This window comes from Nelusetta ayraudi, unplaced genomic scaffold, assembly GCF_046127955.1.
Source record: "Nelusetta ayraudi isolate G7.1 ecotype Tasmania unplaced genomic scaffold, CSIRO-AGI_Nayr_v1 ptg000012l, whole genome shotgun sequence".
In the NCBI taxonomy this organism is placed as follows: Eukaryota; Metazoa; Chordata; class Actinopteri; order Tetraodontiformes; family Monacanthidae; genus Nelusetta; species Nelusetta ayraudi.
The window spans coordinates 187,501-206,655 of record NW_027466062.1 but is presented as its reverse complement, the minus strand read 5'-3'; the positions used below and the strand labels follow the sequence as shown (position 1 = coordinate 206,655).

Below are 19,155 nucleotides of genomic sequence, written 5' to 3'. Positions count from 1 at the left end.
GGTCATAATTCTTGTGTTGTGGTTCATACAATTCCAGCCTGACGATAGCGAGCTGCACCGCCCAGCACGCAGGCGGGTGAACGGGGTATGTTTTGACTCGTCAGTGAGACGGCTGTTTGCCAGAAAACCCGTCCAAGGAATGTGTGTGTGTGTGTGTGTGTATGTGTGTGTGTGTGGGTGTGTGTGTGGGTGTGTGTGGGTGTGTGTGTGTGTGTGTGTGTGTGTGGGTGTGGGTGCGAGGGAGCGAACAAACATGTGTCCCAACAATATCCGTTGGCACCTGCGATGACAGCGTAGATGCCGTGTAACTACTAATTTAACTGCTGTTTTCAGTGTTACGTAAGATTGCGTCTCCATGCCCGTGGTGAGCGAAGAGGGTGGCGGGGAGTGAGCCATGTGACAGGGAAAGAAGAGGAATGAGGTGAGGAGTCGAGTTTGTGAATCATGAACACGAGCGGTGTTGTCAGGCGTCTGTTATCATGTGTTTTTGTGTATCTGTGTGTGTGTGTGTGTGTTTATATACACCTTATGAGGGAACAAATGTTGTGTTGCCCTTGCCTGTGTTTGTGTGTGTGTGTGTGTGTGTGTGTGTTCCTGCTCTGATAAGGCGAGCAGGAGGGCTGAGCTTTCCCAGGTCACTCGTCCCTTTCATCAGCGTGAGTGGGTGGGTGGGTAGTGGGGGGTGGCAGGTTCCCAGGGTCACGTGGATGAGCCTCGTCTGTGTACTGTCATTACCCAGTTGCATCATTGGCTAATTATACAGCTCTGCCGTGCTGGGAAACAAACGAGAAAGGAATGAAACAGGTGGGTTTTGGAGTGAGTTGAGACGGGTCGCCCTCGGGGTCGGGGGGGGTGGGGGGGGTGAATAATAAGACACGTAGGACACGTCTGGACAGGAGGGAAAATTTAAAAATATAAAGTGTCCAGGCTGTCGAGTCTGACGACCCCTTCCAGAGGACGAATGTTTGGCGGTGTTTGTGTTGTTCGCTGCCTTCACGCTAAGCAACAGCGGCGGCGGCTACCACACACACCTGCACCTCAGAATACCAATCACTGACAACACACACACACACACACACACACACACACACTGTTTGTCCACACCCCCTCGACCTCCAGTGCCCTGAAGAATCACTCGTTTGTCTCCCGCTCTAAAAAAGACTCAGTTAATGATCTCATTATCCCTCCGTCTGCTTCCAGCCGTGTGCTTCTCCCTGACACCCTTTTGTCCCCCACCGAGGAAAAAGAAGACTGTTAATTATCTCCATCATACACCCCCCCCACCACCACCACCACCACCATTGACGGGATACCCAGGCAGGCCGTCTATTGGCATGGCTCACTGTAAAGTCTTTAAAGACCACTGGATGTTGTTGAGGAGAAGGTGGGGTGGTGGGGGAGTCACATGATATCCATGCTCTTCCACCGCTAGGCTCCCAGTAGCCGATACACACTTGCCTACAATAGAAACACAGGAGTCATTTAGCCTCCCGGCTTCATTACATCCTGATTGAGGCCAATTTATGCCCCCTGCTGGTTTGGCCACTGGCCAGCGGCCCTTTAAGACAGTGCGTCTCTCTGTTCAAGGATGTTTGTGTCTAATAAATCAAAGTATACGCTCTTACCTCAAGGGCCGTATTGCTTTTAATGGCCCACCTAATAAGGCGCACATTATTCCAAGTTGTGATACGATATTTTCTAATAGCACTTTTTTTTTTTGGCGGGGGGGGGGGGGGGGGCGGAAAGTGTTTATTGGTGCTTCCTGCGCCACCAACCGCCCCACCCACCCCCTCTGGGAAACATTGTGCGATTTCACGTCTCTGCCCTAGAACTGTGTGAAATAGTTTAATGTACGTCTCCAACTTCCGTTAGCTGCCGTGTTATAACAAACCATTACAAATGATTTACGCTTTTATGTAAGCCCCTCGGTGCCGCAGTTGTAATAATAAATGGGTATTGGTCCAGATACTCTGCTGCCCAGTTCTAAGAATTTATTGGTGTGAAAGAGCCACGGAATGAGGGTGCGTTCCCAGCCAAGGACATTGTTTCGTGAACAAAATGACTAGTCGTGCAACAAGTCATCTCGATGTAACATTTCACTCTTATCTAATTAATAATTTTTGCTCTAATCTGAAACCCTGAAAAGAAGCCTTTGTTCACTATTGTGTGTCCAGTGCTGCCTTTAAGGCAACGCTTGCATGATTGACCTCCACCACCGATCAATCAATCTTGTTGCAGATCTAAAATGAAAAGGAATGTCAGAGGATGGTCGCCCTTAGCGGGGCGTGTCGGGGGTGAATGGGTGGATGGTGGAGAGAGTGGGGGGGGGCGCCTTGGGTGTGGATTGGAGATCTCAGAGGGTCTCTGCTGCCGGCGAGAATGTGATGACGGCGTTTTTTCAGATTCAGAATGCGCGTCAAAGCCTCCCTGCGCTTTTTGTGGGAGGCACAGCTGGTCGCGATCAGTGAATGGGGGGGGGGGGGCGAGGGGGTGGGGGGTGGGGGCGGAGGAGGAGGAGGAATTCGGGGTGTTTCCTTTCTGTCCATTGCCTTCCTCCTCCGCCGTGCTCATCGCCTCCTCCCCTCACCTTCTACGAGCGCGCGTGTGTGTGTGTGAGAGAGAGAGAGAGAGAGAGAGCGAGAGAGAGAGAGAGAGAGAGAGAGAGAGAGAGAGAGAGAGTGGGCGCGCTGCGGGGTGTGGGTCAGTCGGTTAGCGCTGCAGCTGACTCCTCTCGCAGACGGCGGAGGAGAGAAGGAAGGTGGATCCCGGATCGCCTTTGCCGTGTGATTCGACTGACATGCCGGCCGGGCGGAAGTAACAGCGGCGGCGGAAGAATAATGAGCGGCCGCGTCCTCAACGGGAAGGCGCTGCAGCTCGCGGCGCCGCAGCGCGTGGCCAGGACTATGCACTATCTGCCGAGGTAAAGACACCAGACCAGATCGAATCAGACGCGCGTCGGTACCGCATCGGGATTACCGGGTCCGCATGCAGAGGGGCGGTGGTGTGTGGACCTGTGTGAGTGCGGCGGCAGATTTGGAAGCAGTGCGTAAAGACGCAGCGGCGGCTCTCGTTGATAAAATGAAAAAAAAAAAAAATGGTGAAAGGAAATCTATAATACCGAAGTCGCAACGAATGTTTTATTTATTTATTTATTTATTTATTTTTTTCCCTCGACGTGCGCTTGCATGGAGCTATATAGGCGCGGGACACATTGCGGGGTGGGGGGGGGAACCATATGTTGAAACAACTATCCATGTCTGTCCATGCCCAGTGTTGTCGATGCGCCTGTATGTGCGAGCCACGCGGTAGCATGCGCGTGAAATATTACGGCGCAAAAAGTGGTTTGAAAATGCCGCATGTATAGCGCGTGTGTCGTGCACGCGCGCCTGTCTACGCGCCTCACACCCCCCGCCCCCTCTCTCTTCCTAACGTTCCCATTGTTCCGGTGTGTGGGACGTGACAACTTCAAAAGATGAGACGCTGGTTGTGCGACGGACAGGTCTGCGCGTGGGTGCATGCGTGCACACGGGAATGAGCGTGTTCGTGCGTGCGTGCGTGCGTGGGTGGGTGTGTTCTCTCATTGATCATCTGCGGGTCCACCGGCACCGCATTGTACAGAGCGGGCTGCCGGCTGACCTACATTTTGAACGACGCCGTCGTTCGGTACATCTGCTGTGATTGGGCGAGGAGCAGCGAGCCCTCTGCATCATCTTCTTGCCCACGCCGTGTGACAATTATCCGTGTGTGTGTGTGTGTGTATGAGTGTGTGGGCTAATATAGGACAAGTGTGTGTGAGTGGGCTGGTGGTGGCTGCTGAGGACATGGAGCTGCAGAAAGAGATAGATGATGTCCACACCGTGTGTGTGTGTGTGTGTGTGTGTGTGTGTGTGTGTGTGTGTGTGTGTGTGTGTGCGGGTGCCCGCATGCATTACTGACCCATGCAGCATCCATTGACCCCTTATGTAAAGCCATTATAGATGAGTGGCCTTGTATCGGGACACACACACACACACACACACACACACACATAAACCATATCCAACCCAACAAATACACACACTAACAATTTTTTCAACTGCAGTGTGTTGTTTTTGTTTTTTTTTATTTTATTTTTTTAGCCTTGTTTGTGTTGGATGTGAGCAGTTCAACACACTGGCTGTCCAAGACTGATAAAGCAGCACATTTGAATAAAACCAGAGGTGTTACTAGTGCTTGTGCGAGTTTCTGTTTTCTTGGCCGCACTACGCCTAAGTGAGGGTGCGCCAGCGTGTGTGTGTGTGTGTGTGTGTGTGTGTGTGTGTGTGTGTGTGTGTGTGTACTTTTTGAGAAACTCTTAACATGCATCATTTTTTCGTAATAAGTTCCAGCAGCCAACCCAGTGTTTTAATTTGCGCTGTTAGTCATATTGTTCACACAGAAAGCTGTCCAAGACCAACTGAGATCCGGCCCCTGTTTGTCTAGGGTGTGTGTGTGTGTGTGTGTGTGTGTGTGTGTGTGTGTGTGTGTGTGTGCGTGTGTGTGTGAACATAAACATATAGATAAAGTACCTGAAGGCAAACTGAGAAACTCTTCTCAGCACAATTTAACCACAATATTTGGATCTGCCCAACCCCCTCTTCAAACTGGTTTCCAAGTCACTGACATCACTCATTAGTGTGTCCCACCCAAAGTCCCTCTTATCTAAAATCAGAGTGGAGTGTGAGGCAGATAGCTTGTCTCGTCTGTGTTTCTGCACTGTGCAGGCAGGAGGCAACGCAGCATTGTGTAGCCTCTCGCACAACTTTTGGTCTCTTGGTGCATCATCACCACTGTGGCCGTTGTTTTCTTCCCAATTGTAGTGAATCTGCACGGTGGAGTCGCGGAAAACAGAAATGCCTGTTAGATTTGTCACCTGCCAGTGCAAGTGCAATATGACCTCTACCTCAGTGACAATGTCAGGATCGTTTCTGTGGTGATTTGAAGGTGCTTGGACGCCAACTGTTTTCACAACCCACAACTCCAGCATCCAACAAAGATATGTTTGTTTGGAGCCAACAGTTTGCTGATTCGGCCTGTGGATGAGCGAGAGGCACGAGGCACTGTGCTGAGGCACGCCCTCTTGACTCATGACCGGACCTGAGAAGACAAAGATGTCAGGACGAGGGCAGATATGTTTTGGAAGGAAGAAAAAAAAAAAAAAAAACAAACCCCGCCTTGAGAAGATTTTTAATCCACACAGTTGTAGTTGTGCCAGTGTTCATGGTTGCATAAGAACACCTGGGTAATGCTTTTAAAGTGAACTACTCATGTGTGGGACGCTTGACCGGAGCGAGGCGAAACCAATTGGATTACATGGGCGATTGATTTCACAATTCAGTGTCAGTGAAGGCCACACTATTTTTTTTTTTTTTTGTCTTGCTTCTTTTGCAGACTTCAACTGCAAAATAAGTTTTGTCTTCTTTTTTTTTTTACAGTTTAACACAGTAATTAGCACAGTGTCATGTATTCATGAAATGGACATTAGGCGCGACTCCTCCACAGCACAACCTTGAAGGCGTCGTTCACAGTGCTAGATTTGATTAAAAAAAATAATAATAATAAAAAAAAAAGTGCCACCTCAGGCATCGCAGCAGCATCCACACTGAGGATTTGATGGCAAATCCACAAACAGCAGCGATAACGGTGGCCGAAAGCACTTTCGTGCGGCCACAGACCGGTGTTTTTGCAGCGTGTAGTGTACAAGGCAAGTTCCTGTCGACAAGGTCCTAAGGTCGAGCAGAGCAAAACAACAGATGCTCGTAACGCGGGAGCCAGCCCCGGCAAACTGCAGCTCATATTTTCACGAGGTGGCGCCACCCGCAGTTTACAGAGTTTTTCTGTTACATCAAAGCGTGGCGCAAGGGGACCGGTGGCCGGCTAACAATCGGCCATGCAACAGGCTCGCCAGAGAGAACCAGAGGGAAGCTTTGGAAAATCGACTTCACCGGCCACTGAGAATAATAAAGCCTGGGTGTCACTTTCATCTGACAGCGTTCCAGAAATGTCCGACTCAGAGGACGGGAAAAAAACAAACAAAAAAACCCTCAATGGAACAGAAAGTGAGGCGGTTCTTCCAGTGTGTGTGTGTGTGTGTGTGTGTGTGTGTGTGTGTGTGTGTGTGTGTGTGTGTGTGTGTGTGTGTGTGTCTGCTGGGGCAGCACAGCGTGCGAGCCCTCCGGTTGTTGGTTTTAATGGAACCATCAGGGTGGTGGTGGTGGTGGTGGGAGGTGGGGTGGGGTTTATTATCTCCAGTGTCTGTGCGCCCGGCCGGCCGCCATGCATATGTGCGTCGGCATATGTCGGAGGATTAGGGAGGGGAACCCCAAAATACACCCACTGGAATGTCAAGTGTGTGTTTTGGGTTCCCCGTGAAAGAAATTTCAAAAGGGGGCGTGAGCTGAGTGTGGCCTGAGTTATGACTGACAGCAGGTGATGGGTGCGGGCTCACATTGCCGGTGGAAATACACCCGTGACACATGTGCGGCGACCTGTCCGTCGCTTCCACAGCAGTATTTGCCTTCCAGAGCGTCTGTTTTATCTCAGCGCGGCCGAGGGAAAGAGTGTCTGAGCTCAGCAGCTCTGTTCTTTATTGTGTCTAGGACTGAGGTTCGGTCAACGCCTGGCCGAGGACTTTCTACTTTTATAGTTTTTTTTGTCAGGCTGAAATTGACTTGACGACAAGGTTTTACTTGGATAATCAGACTTTTGTTGTTGTCTGCGAAGGGACCAACGAGACAGACGCTGCCTGGCCTCCTTAAATACCATCCGCCCCCTCCACTTCACCAGCGATCCACTCCGCTCAGCACATTTCCTCATGCCTGATGGCGATGTGGAAAATTTGCTGCTGTTGTCTGTGCTAATCTTGAGAGATTAATACATAATCAAGCTCCTGTAATTAGAAAAAAGAAAAGCCAAGCAAATAACTCGGCTCCCACTTCGGCCCCGCCCTCTGGCATCTGCCATCTGGACCGAGGTGTTGGGTGGCCTAGAGAAGCAACTGCAGTTCTATACGTTAAAAATACTTCCCACCGTGCTGCAAAGTTAATTTCTAGTACATATTTTGAATGCATTGCTTCTTTGTTTTAATGAGTCTCTTGATAGGTTGCATCAACTCTCTTACTACCACAGGGGTTGAACGCCAATCCTCCTCAGTCATTAGGCCAGGCAGGACCCCGACAGGTCAGCTGCATTGCATTACATGTAGTTGTGTTGATAGTACTGACATATCTGGAATGAGGCCAGAGGAAATTCTAGCCCAGGTTCCAGCCCCTGTGCTGGGCCTCTCAGCGCTGGGGTTCCCCCTTGTGAGCTCCTCCCCGGTTCTTTGCCCCTGAGCCTACGAGCCGGGAAGCGATTCTTCCACCGCCGAACCCCCAGACTGAACTCCTTACAGAGGGGATTCAAAAGGGGTTCCACCTTCTCCCAGGAGTGCCGTCCCTCTTCTGTTTCCTTCCCTCATGTGGGGAAGAGAAAAGAAATTACAAAAAAAAATACCATTGGACCGGACGCTGCAGTACTTTAAGGGATCAAGGGTCATTTAAGAGCTCTGCCGGTCACAAATGAACATGTTGAGGGATGTTATTGTGCTCGGAAATTCAATAGCATGTCATGTCATGCATTAAAATTTCAACATCACTCAGTTGGTACATTTTTTTTAGAGTGATGAGTGCCTTTATTGATGCTATTTAATCTCTAAAAGGCATTGTCTCTATTGTGACTGCATTCAAAGCCCTGCATCAGCTTTATTAAGTTTGGGGGAGGTCGGCAACCTTTAAACTCTAACCCTGCCTGAGCTGACTTACTAAAAGAAAAATACAAAAGGACATGAAGACTTGGGCTCTGGTGCCTCTGGAGGAATGATCCACGCCCTTCCTCCTGCAACCACCGACTGTTTCCCATTTTGGGTCTTTGCAGTATGAGAAGACCGGGATGACACAGTCGGAGTCAGTCGCACACTTTCTCTTCTTTCTTTTTTTCCATTTTGGTTCCAAGAGTATTTCGCCACCCTCAGTTCCTTATATGAAGCGCGGGGGCCTTCCGTCTGTGCTGCTTCATTTCACAGGGATAAAGTGGTTTAGAGCCAAGTCGTGTCTCAGCCCTGCTGAACTCTGAGCAAACCCTGTCCGCCCACCCCGGGGAGGTCAGGAGGAGATTCACAGATAGATTTGCTGTCTTTGGAGCTTTGGACTCAAGTAATTCCTTCGTATTAATCTGCCTTACCTCCCCAAGTGCACGGGGAGGGACATAAAACACTTTATTGATCGTGGGTTTTTGATTCGTACAGTTGCAGATTCTGTCCTGTGTCTTTCCAGTCCACCCAGAATCCCGCTCTTCTTTCGTGTGTTCCCCGTTCTGGCCTTCGTTCGTCCTGCACTTCACTGTTTTATCAGTGGATGCAATCACTCGTGCCAGAGCCGGCAATAAAGCCCTGACCGGATGATTGTAACCCCTCAGAGGAGCAGTGGGAGAGTTTCTCTAAGACCACCATTCCCACCGGCTACTAACATTGCGCCTTTATGACAGCCAATTCCAGCCTCGCGGCAGGGGGACAGCGGCAATTTAGTCCAAGCGACGCGTTCACACGTGTGTGTCGGTGTCCTAAACCCTCAGGCCACCGCTGTCAGGAATGAGCCAGTCAAAGCAGCGACAGGGATTCACTGCTGTGATGGCCTTTTAGGGATGTGACCTCCATGGACTCGCGCACACACACACACTCACACACACACACACACACACATACACACATATATGTGTGTACATCTCAAGTGGTCGGCCGCCTCTGGCCTGATCCCAGTGGCAGACTGAATTAGCAGTAATTACGATCTCATTAACTCCAGCCTGTTCTGTAATCCTTTGTAATGCCCCAACACTGCTGTGTGTGTCTTTGTGAGTGTGTGCACATTTGTGTGCTGTGGGTTTATATATATATATTTATATATATATATATATATATGTGTGTGTGTGTGTGTGTGTATGCACAAAAAAATTATGTCTGGGTCTTTAATATTGTCCCATTCTTCATCCTGGAAAACATTGTGGTGATAAACTGGACATTATTATTATTTTATATATATATATAAATAAAAAAAAAGCCTCTGTTAAGTGCTGGCTGCTTGCTCAGTCTGGTTTTTAATGGTTTTTAATTGCTTCTTGTCAGTGATTAACTGTGAGAGCTGCACAACACGGCTCACATGAGAATCTGTGTTGGGTAGCTAATTGAAAGCCACTTATAATGACAGATTTGTAGCCTTTTTATTCAACAAGTGCACCAAATGCCTACCCGGCATGTTGCCATTTTCTTACAAAAAAAAAGATAAAAATCTGTTATTTTCCATTGAGTTTCACAGAGGAAAATGGTGGCCACGGCAACAGTAGGATCCCAGCTGCCTATAGCGGCGCCGGCCTCTTAAACAGGCAGCGCATACCGTAAACATTGTAGCCACAGCATAAAAAACTGCCCTGGGTTGCTTTTACATGCGACGTGATGTCATTGCTGAACTGGTGTGTCGCTGTTGGTGTAAGCTGTCAAGATAAAATATTGGCCTTGCTTGCACAGGAAATTCTTCCATGGCCCTGTATGGTGCTGCAGTGATGGATAATCCAACACAAAAGCTCCTTTGAAAAAAAAAAAAAAAATCAATGTGACCCTCATAACTCTATAAAGCCTCATCCTGCAAAAATGTTCTGATATACATCACAGATTCTCCCTTTTTCTCAGCATCTTTTGCTCCGTATGGACCCCTCCAAGGTGATTCACCTATCAGCGTGCCCCGTGTGTGCGCGTGTGTGTGTGTGTGTAACTGTTTCCTGGCGATAAGCAGCTGAAGTGGTCCAGGGGACCCATATTGTTTAGCCATCTGTGCACATGAGCCACACTCATCCTCTTTTTCCATCCCCACCAGGGAAATATGTCCATCCTGTAATATTCAGCCCGTGTACATTCATCACAACTCTTATCATTTCAATATCTAGAAACAAAAGGAAATCATGGAAAAAAAAAAAAAAAAACCCTACTCCACCTTTTGTTTTTTTTGTTTTTTAGACTCAGCTGTGTCATGACAGGGTTGTCAGTGATAAACACAGTGATGATGGGTGTGGCCATGTGGTCCAATGAGTCCTAATTCATAGGTGTGTGCCAATTCATTTTGTTCACATCTTGTTTACGGTTAACCACAGTGGTGTTGCAGTTTGTTGTGAGATTTTGTAGGTTTTACTCTGTTTTTATGTTGTGTTTTAATGCCTGTGTTTGCTGTCCTCACAGTGGCCTTTATCCTGAATCCAACCAATTCATCTTTAAAAAAAAAACAAAAAAAAAAACGAAATCTTGAATTTTACTCTTAAAAGACAGACATTGCATTCCTGTCCTCGATCAGTCTCGCCGCAGTTCGTGTGACACTATTGGTCTTCAGAGGCTTGATGGCTCCTTCATGTGTGCCCCCCTCCTGTTAATGTGCCGCCTGTCCAGTGCCAGTCTGACCGTGCCCTACTTTCCATTTCCTTTTGCCTTTACAACAAGCAACCAGTCTGATTTATCCATTTTGGGATCTGCCATGTGACAGTGGGGATTTTTTTTTTTTTCTTTTTTTCTTTGAAAAAGGAATGGAAAGTTCCGGCAGGACTGCAAGAACACTTTCCATGCATTTTACACAGGGCCTCAATATCAACCTTAATGATAAAGAAAGAAGGGCTGCAAATAGATCAACTGCTTTCTTTTTTTGGTCATCTTTATACTTTGACTGAAAAATGTACGAGATTTAAATGACCAAGTAGCTGATCCTTTTGGTCAAAGATGAAATAATACGTTGCTATGCTTTTGAGTCACTTAATATGTTGTCTTGTATGCCCTCACCTGTTGATCACGCATATCATTCATTTAAAATAGATTGGCTAATCTAAAGGTGTGAGTAGCTCTACTCAGAGAAAACTTCATATGAGAATATCTGGCTGTAGTCTCACTGTATTTCTTGGCTTGCAATTTCCAATAGTCTCGCAAAAAGACGTATATAAGACAGGTGATTACATTTGGTTGCTTGGAATTGATCCGCTCTCAGGTTCGGGCGGGGCATGAGTTTCACTGACGTGTGCTTCCTATTGATTATCAGCTGATTGTATTTTGCAATTAATCTTGTCTGTGTCTGGCAGTGGCACAGAACCGCATCCAAAACCAGCTAACCAGCAAAGGAATAAATCAATTAGTTATTTCCTGAAGTTGAACTCCCAACACACGGAGATCAAATTACTCCTGCTGAGCTTCCTCGTGTACAGTACTTCCAACGTGTTTGTTTAGATGGAATCTTTTATCAGCAGACACTGATAAGTCTCTCGGCTGGAAAGACTCCAGTTCCCAGCATCCGCTGCTCCCACCAGCCATGAGCAACACTGCTTTGTCTCTGCGGTGGTAGTGTTTCTTTTTCTTCCTCCCAGATCAAGTGCATTTCCAAAAGAGAGGTCAGTAGAAGGAGAGCGAGAAGGAGGAAGCAGCAAAAAAAAAAAAAAAAAAAAGGAAGACAACCGGAATGGTCTTTTTAATACAGCGAGATCAGAGCAATTAGCCTCACAGTCTGAGTGGTGGAGGAACGCAGACGCCTGGTAACACAAGTCGACTGCGCGGCTCAGCAGCGGCGGCTATTCACACTCACTCGCTGTTTGTTTGTGTGGGCGCAGCGGCCTCCTGCTGAACATCAGGGAACAAAGGAGCCATTTCGCCTTTGCAGTGAAGAGAGCGTTTGCGTTGGCCGGTGTGACCTTTACCCGTCTGGGAGGAAATAAATAAAGAAACAATCAGCAGCAGCTAAATATAGTTAACAACGTGGCGCCTTTTCCTTTCACGCCGTGTTGCAGAATGCTATGAACACTTGTGTGCTCATCAGTCACTGGCGATGTCGTACCGTAACTGCCAGGCTGCCGCTTTTCATGTGTATCTCTCAGAAGCAACACAACCTGGAGGTGAAGGATGAGTTTAATCAAAATCTTCAGCCCAGTAATTGACATTTATTGCGGGCTAAATCAAATCACCATAGAATTTCATTTAGCTCATGAATTTTTCGATCCCTGGGCGCCGTCGTTTTTCAGTGAGCTACGCACCCCCTCCCCACCCCTCCCCACCCAGCCCCTCCCCACCCCTGGCAGACTGTGTTCTCCAGCTTGCTGTCGGTCCTAAAGAGACAGTGGTGATTTTGAGCATGCACACGCAGAACATCTCCGTTCTGCACTCTTGGGGGCCAGAGGGCCGTCAATAACGCTCAGCGGAGATTCAATTTCAATCGAGCGGAAAAAGCAAAAATCTGATTTGCGGGCCTGCTGCATATTAATGACGGGCAGCTAATATTCCCCATGATGCGCTGCGGGAGGTGTGCGTGCGTTTTATGAAGAGGGATAAGAAAGTGATTGTGGGCTTAAATGCAAATGCGTCTTGACTTGAGCGTATGAAAGGGCTGATGGAAATGAATGGGCTGCTCATGTTATCACAGGGTCCCTGCAGCCGCGGCTGAAGGATGAATAAGCTGAGGTGCAGCGATTAGAACGGGAGGCTTTAAAAAGGAAGGAGCTGAGGTTGGGGTCGAGGTTTGCAGGAGTTTTTTTTTTTTTGGAAGAGTTGGAGATGACGTCCTTGGCTTGGTTATTAGGGGCACCTCTCGTGACTCTGCTCTGCTCTGCAATGTTCCCATGACTGCCACCGGGGTTCCTTCTGCTCACGGCACCCTCTCGTCTCGAGTATCCTCATGTTTCATCGCCCTCTTTTCACGCTCAGACCTCCTTTAGTCCCGCGTCCCCGCGGTGGAGGACACAAAAGAGGCTGAAAGGAGCTTGATGACACGGCGGTGGATGTGGCGCAGTCGCTCATCTAGAATATCGGGTTTAGACTCGGAAATTAAAGTTTCCTTTCTCAGCCAAAAAAAAAAAAAAAAATCCCAAATCCTTTCGGACCAACTTTGGAGAGATTTTTTTTTTTTCCCCCCCGTTTAATTGACTTGCCTGAAGCTTAAAACCTTAAGCAGAGAATTTCTAAGACCCGTTCGGAACTGAGTATTTCCTCCTCGTGCAAGGAGGTCGCTGAAGTCTGATTGAAGATGACTTTTGCAGATCAGGGCCAGCCTGACCTCACACACACACACACACACACACACACACACACACACACACACAGCAACACTAATGAATGGCCTTTCTACTGTTCACCTCGTTTTACAATACAAATAAAAAGTAACTTCCTTTTGCGATCAAAATACTGAACTTTCCGTTTCCCCTCAAATCCGTTACTGAGCTGAACGATCTGCTCCGCTCTTGATCTCTGTCCAGCCCAGATGTTATATGTTATTGTGGCCGCCTGACCTCTGGACCTCCTCTCTCTCGACCTCTGCGCGTTCCTGTTTTTCACTCCTGTGACTCGGCCGAGTGACACCGCCGTCCAGGAGAGAGAGCGCGTCTCCTCTGCTTTCTATCAGATCAGAATGATTCATCAAAGGGAGCATTGTCACCCCACCAGTGTTCCATTGGACAGCGGGCAGCTGTGCAGTGAATAACAGGATGTGAAACATTAGGTGCTGCTTTACAGGAAGCGATGGTAAACAATGCAGTGTCTCCTCAGAGGAAGTTGAGCGCCGCCAGTTTGCTGTGTAAAAAGTGGAACCGACGTCTATGTACAGAGAAAACCTCTGTGTCGGCACCACATCTTGGCTATGCTGGAAGTATTAGTCTCGTGTAGACCAAGTACAATCTCTTGAATGATAAATCTTCCAATGTCGTAACGTAAAGTCAGATCATTATCCGACATGAGTTAGATTTGCTGTTCTTTCAAACATTTTCCGATACAATAATTTTTTTTTTTTTTAGGTTGAAGTGAATTGCTCAGTTTTGAAAGATTTGCCAGGAACATGGTAAAGAATCACACCTTCACGAGTAATTTCGTTGTTATCGTGTCTTAACATTAACACTTCTATCTAGTCCTTGTCCTTGTGGGGACTTGACATGTCAATGCTCTCCTGATGTGTCTGACCTTATCGTTGGTACGACCCCTCTCTGGCACCACTGCCATTTCAGACGTCACACCTCGCCCCCCCCCCCTTATTTATTGTGTCTGTTTGTCTAGAGGCCAGACAGGGAGGACTTCCTCTCATCTCCGCCGTCGACTCCCCCCGGGGTACAGTGTGACCCATACAGGCACCCATCCGGAAGGCCTGCGCCACTTCCTCTGTCTCCATCCTGCCTTATTGCACGGTGCACATGACCTCATTAGGCAAAGCCCCGCCCTCTCCAATTGATGGAGAGTATAGCCCAGTATAGGTCTATCCAATAGTGAATCCATGAGAAATATCCCCAACGCCCCCCCCCAACATTCTCAAAATATATGAACAGATGTGAATGAAGAAGGTTTTAATGTATCATCCATGCATTTTACTGCCACACAAGAAAAGCTTTAATTATCTTCCCCAAATAGCTTGACTGATTGTGAATGTAGCCATTCCTTAATGTTCTATTGGGTCTAAAGAGTGTAAGCTACGTCAATGTATTTCTTTAAACCAACAGGAACAGATTAGTGTTCAGCCAAAGGATGCGGACGTGCGTAAGAAGAATACATTGACAAAAGCTAAAAAAAACAAAACAAACGTGGTTCTTGGCCTCAAGTTCAACTCAAAGTGTTGCTGTCTTTTGTGTAGATGTTATTAGCTGCTTCAAATAACTACACATTTGGTGGCAGTGCTTTACAGTGGTTACATGACCTTGTATTATTATTTAGGTATTAAAAAAAAACAAAACAAGAGATCTCAAAACCACAGCATATTTTGCCCTTCGTTTAAAGCCTTCCTGCAAAATGCTCACTTTTAGCTGCATTTCAACCGAGCATGATTGTTGTTTCTTGGGAAGCACTGGGGAAAGCACAGAGACAGAGAGAGCAATCCTGGATTGTTCAGTCAGTGTCTTCACTGGCAGTGCGACTTTGGGGAGTTTTATTGATTTAGTTTTTTACAAAACAAGAAGCAACAGCAAACGGCGATATCAGGATTTTTTCCAGCCTGCCCAGAGAAAAGTAAGAGCGCTGAGATCTGTGTGCTGAGTGGGCGAAAGACCGCAGCCCCCCCCCCCCCCCCCCCACCCCCCCGCTGACTGCCCGCCTGCACGGGCTGGTGGGCGTCTTTCATTGGCATATATGTTCTTTCTTAGGTGCTATTTTTGAGCGTGTGGGACGAGAGGATGTGGTGAGTGCTCCAGATTTCACTTTGTCGAGCGTTGGCAGGGTGGAATTTCGTTACATGGAGCAGGCGGCTGAAAAGAAGATCCGCTTTGCCCCTGAATAGCTAAGAGGCGAGCTGAAGAGCGCGCCGTGCAGGGCGGGCAGCCGCTGATGTAACTGAGCTGCTGAGGCGATGAGGCTCTATGCTATATGCCTGTTGCTTTGTCTTTCTTTCATCTCGGGTTTTTCCTGGTATGGGAGAACGTCGTTCCTGGTGAGACCCGATGGGTCCTTTCAGGGCATCAGAGCACAGTCGCGTTCCTCAGTGCGAGTCAGAATGATCCGGGTGTCTGGGTGGGTCAGTCACTGCAGTGGTGCCATTGAACCCAGTTTACCAGGCGAGATCATTGTTGACCATGAAATGCCTTTTCCATCGTGTTGTTTTTTTCCTCGTCCATCCGCTTTGACCTAGTTAACTAAGTGCAAGTGGTCAGACTGGTGTGCTGCTGTCGATCCGATGAAACCCACTGGTTTACAAATCCAGACTTCCAGTTGTCGCTAGCCGTGGATAACATACTGTGTGTTCAACTCATATTTAAGCAGCACACGATGGCAAATACAATGGCCTACAACCGTGGAAAAAAACTGTTGTTTATCTTTTCACTCTTTTTTTGTAATTTGGTGATATTGTAGCCGGAGCTCAAATGTCCTTGTCGTCAACGCTGTCCTTTAATTGTCACCCTGAGTTACCACTTTTATCTTGACCATTCACATTTAATTGCAAATTGTCATTATTATCACCAAGTTGTCGACCTGAGCGCCGTGTCCAGTGTGTCCCTGTGCTTCTTGACTTTTGCGACCTGCTAACGCAAGCGGCTGCTAACGTCCTTGTCCCTGTCTCTTGCAGCTGGGACGAGAGCAGCTCCATCAGCAGCGGTCTGAGCGACGGCTCCGACAACCTCAGCTCCGAGGAGTTCAACACCAGTCCCACCCTCAACTCCCTGCCCACCACGCCCATCGGCTCCCGCAGGAGCTCCACAGTCGTGGTGAGTCTGCTAGCCGTGAATTAAGTAGCATGCGGTGAGCCACAGAGGTATCGACTGAGCCGTTAATCTTGCGGGGTTTCGCTCACACTGGAAGCAACAGGACACTGGCATCAGAGCCCGAGTCTCATTAGCTATTCCACGCACCCACTCGTAGTATTTATCACCTCTGCAGTGGATCGTGTTTGCTGCAGGATACAGGCAGGTTTTGGAGGAGCTGCCGCTTTTGTTATTTGCTCGACAATCAGCCGAAGGTCACACCGATTGCACGGGTTTCGTGTCTGTCTTCGACCGGGGTCGAGTAGGAAATTACCAGTTTAATCTCAGCTGGTCCTTAGCCTGAGGGTTTTCACTCTCTCACTTTAATTACACGCTGTAGCCTGACTGACGGCAGTTCGAAACACCTGCAGCCAGAAACTCAACGACGTATCGAAGGACGGGAAGCTGCGAGGCGAGGGGAACTTCTGCGTAACCTCAGCGCTTTTAATATCCTGTTTGTTCTGAAAGCTGAAAGGGTTCGCCTCCAAAAGTGCGTGTCTATGTTGTAGCCGTCTGTGCACGCAAGTGTAGGTTGCAAATCGACACTGTGGTTTCAGTGAGTGCTGCAGGAGGGTTTTAGAGACGGTGTAACCATAGCAACTGTGGCGCATGCGATACTGAGCGTGCGGGGCTTTGTCTTTCGTTTCCCCTTTTTTTTTTCTTCGAGGCCCAGGTTTAGCCCACGGCCATCTGCGGACAGACACACACACACACACACACACACACACACCCACACTCGTGCAAGCACACGCGCACACACATATGCACGGAAATCTCGCGCAGGGCCATCTGCAGCCGTGCGCTCAGGCCAGTGGGCAGCGAGAACCGGGGCACCTCCCTTCCACGCACGCCCAGTCGGTGTTGCCATAGCAACCATTACCCCCCCATGGCATCATTTCTATGGCAACCGAGCATCACATCGTCATGCAGCCCACTTTGTCTCATGCACATGGCTTCTTGTCCTGCGGCAATGCTCAGCTCATGTTTTTCTTTCCTCGGTTCTTCTTTTTTTCTTCTGTCCATTACTCTCATATTTTTTAATCAGTATGGCCACCCTGAAGATTTCCCTCTCTCGCTCTTTGGTTTTTTATTTGCATACGCATATATATGCACGTACACAGTATAAAAGTCCATCCAGACGTTCTCAGGTCCTTCTATTCCTGATGTTCTTCTCACAGATCCAGCACATATTGATGATCAAACTTGAGCAAAGCAATGTCATTTGGCTGCGGAACAACAGATAACAGAAAAAGAAGCCTGAATTTTGGGTTTCCACATTCCCGAGGAGTTGACGGGCCCGGTTGCAAACACATGAAGAAGCGGTTAAAATGCTTCATGTCTTTTGTTGTCCCTCGAGCCCAGATTTCACTTTGGTGGGAGGCGCTTTGTTTTCACTGTAACCTTCTGATGTATGCCTGCCCGCTTGCCTGCCACTCTGTCTGTCTGTCTGTCTGTCTGTCTGTCTGTCTCAGTGCCGCTAGTCGTGTTTTTTCACACTCGTCTCAGGCCAGATGTGCATCTCGCCACCTCACTATTTTAACACTGAGGAAATGTGTTTGAGGAAGTGGCAGTATTTTATCAACAGAGTCTGATCAAATAACACAGACATACATCATGAGGGGCCTCATGTGACCTGAACCTTCCCCATGGGGTCTATTGGCTTTAATAAAGGAGGAATTCAGCTCTTCCCCTTATCACACACACACACACACACACACACACACACACACACACACACACACACACACACACACACACACACAGCAGTGGTCACAGCTACACACCTCCTGATTCATCATAACTGTGGACCTACCACAGAGAGAACAATCTATATCTGTGAGAACCGTCTCTCCTCCTGTAAACACTCACCCTGGTGTCGACACACATGACTGGGACCACAATTCTTTGGTCAAAATTCACTCTTGTCTTAACGATGTGTCCCCGTGCACGTCAGCAAGTCTTTGTTTCGGCCTTATTTGTTTTTGTTTTGTTCCCCCCCCCCCCCCCCCCCCCCCGTGTGCCCAACATGGTCGCTGGCTACAAAAGCTGCAAAGCTTTTTGGGAAAAAAAAAGAAAAGCGTTCAGAGGAATTTTAGACTGGGAGGATGATACATCCGTGACTGTTGTCTCTGCAGGGACGACGGGGTTAGACATGGTTTCCCTGCTCGGGGGTGGGGGGGTGGTGGTAGGCTGTCTGAATCCTCTCAATCCAAGCGTGAACACTGACTTTAAAAGCTCAAGTTTCTTCGCGTGCAACTCCTTTGAGTGTCTCGCTGGTTCTGTCACACGTCCGAACAAACGGAATCATCCAAAGTGAAACCGTACTTTTTTTGTGTTATTGCAGCTAATCTCCATTGTTGTGTTTTGTCATCGCTCTAACATGTTGTGCAAATAAACCACTTGTAATCACACAAACTGACATTTTGTCGGAAATCTTCCACGTCTGCGGGGCAAACACACAACAATCAGACTCAAAACCCAGCCAGTGTGTTTCTTTGCCCAGCGGTTCCCTAAACATTTCTGCTGGCACGGCCGCTGACGCGTCTGGCTCTCACTTTCTAGATGCGCACGGACGCGGAGAAGCGGTCGCTGGTGGAGAGCGGCCTGTCCTGGGACTCTGACGACAGCAAGCCCGACCGCAAGAGCCACGGCGGAAGCATCTACGACACGGGGAGCCTCAAGTCAGAGTCGGCCAACAAATGGAAAAAGACTCGGACGCAAGGGGAGGGGCAGGAAGGAGGGCGGGGCGAACTGAAGAAACCCCAGACTCTGGGCCCGGGGAACATGCTGAAGAAAGGAAGGAACCCACCGGTGGGAGTCACCTCACCCATCACACACACCTCTCAGAGTGGCCTGAGGGTGGCAGGTGAGCGGAGAAACACA

General features: G+C 48.4%; 1 protein-coding gene across 4 annotated transcripts in view; it reads left to right on the top strand.

Moving 5' to 3' along the window:
* The window catches only part of nav1a (neuron navigator 1a), a 68,960-nt gene that overhangs the window by 33,693 nt on the left and 16,112 nt on the right, over positions 1-19,155 (top strand). For all 4 annotated transcript variants that reach the window (XM_076022536.1, XM_076022535.1, XM_076022534.1 and 1 more), the window contains exons 5-6: positions 16,098-16,236; positions 18,835-19,138. In XM_076022536.1, coding sequence (XP_075878651.1) covers positions 16,098-16,236; positions 18,835-19,138 — 443 coding nt within the window. The remainder of the gene's footprint in view (positions 1-16,097; positions 16,237-18,834; positions 19,139-19,155) is intronic.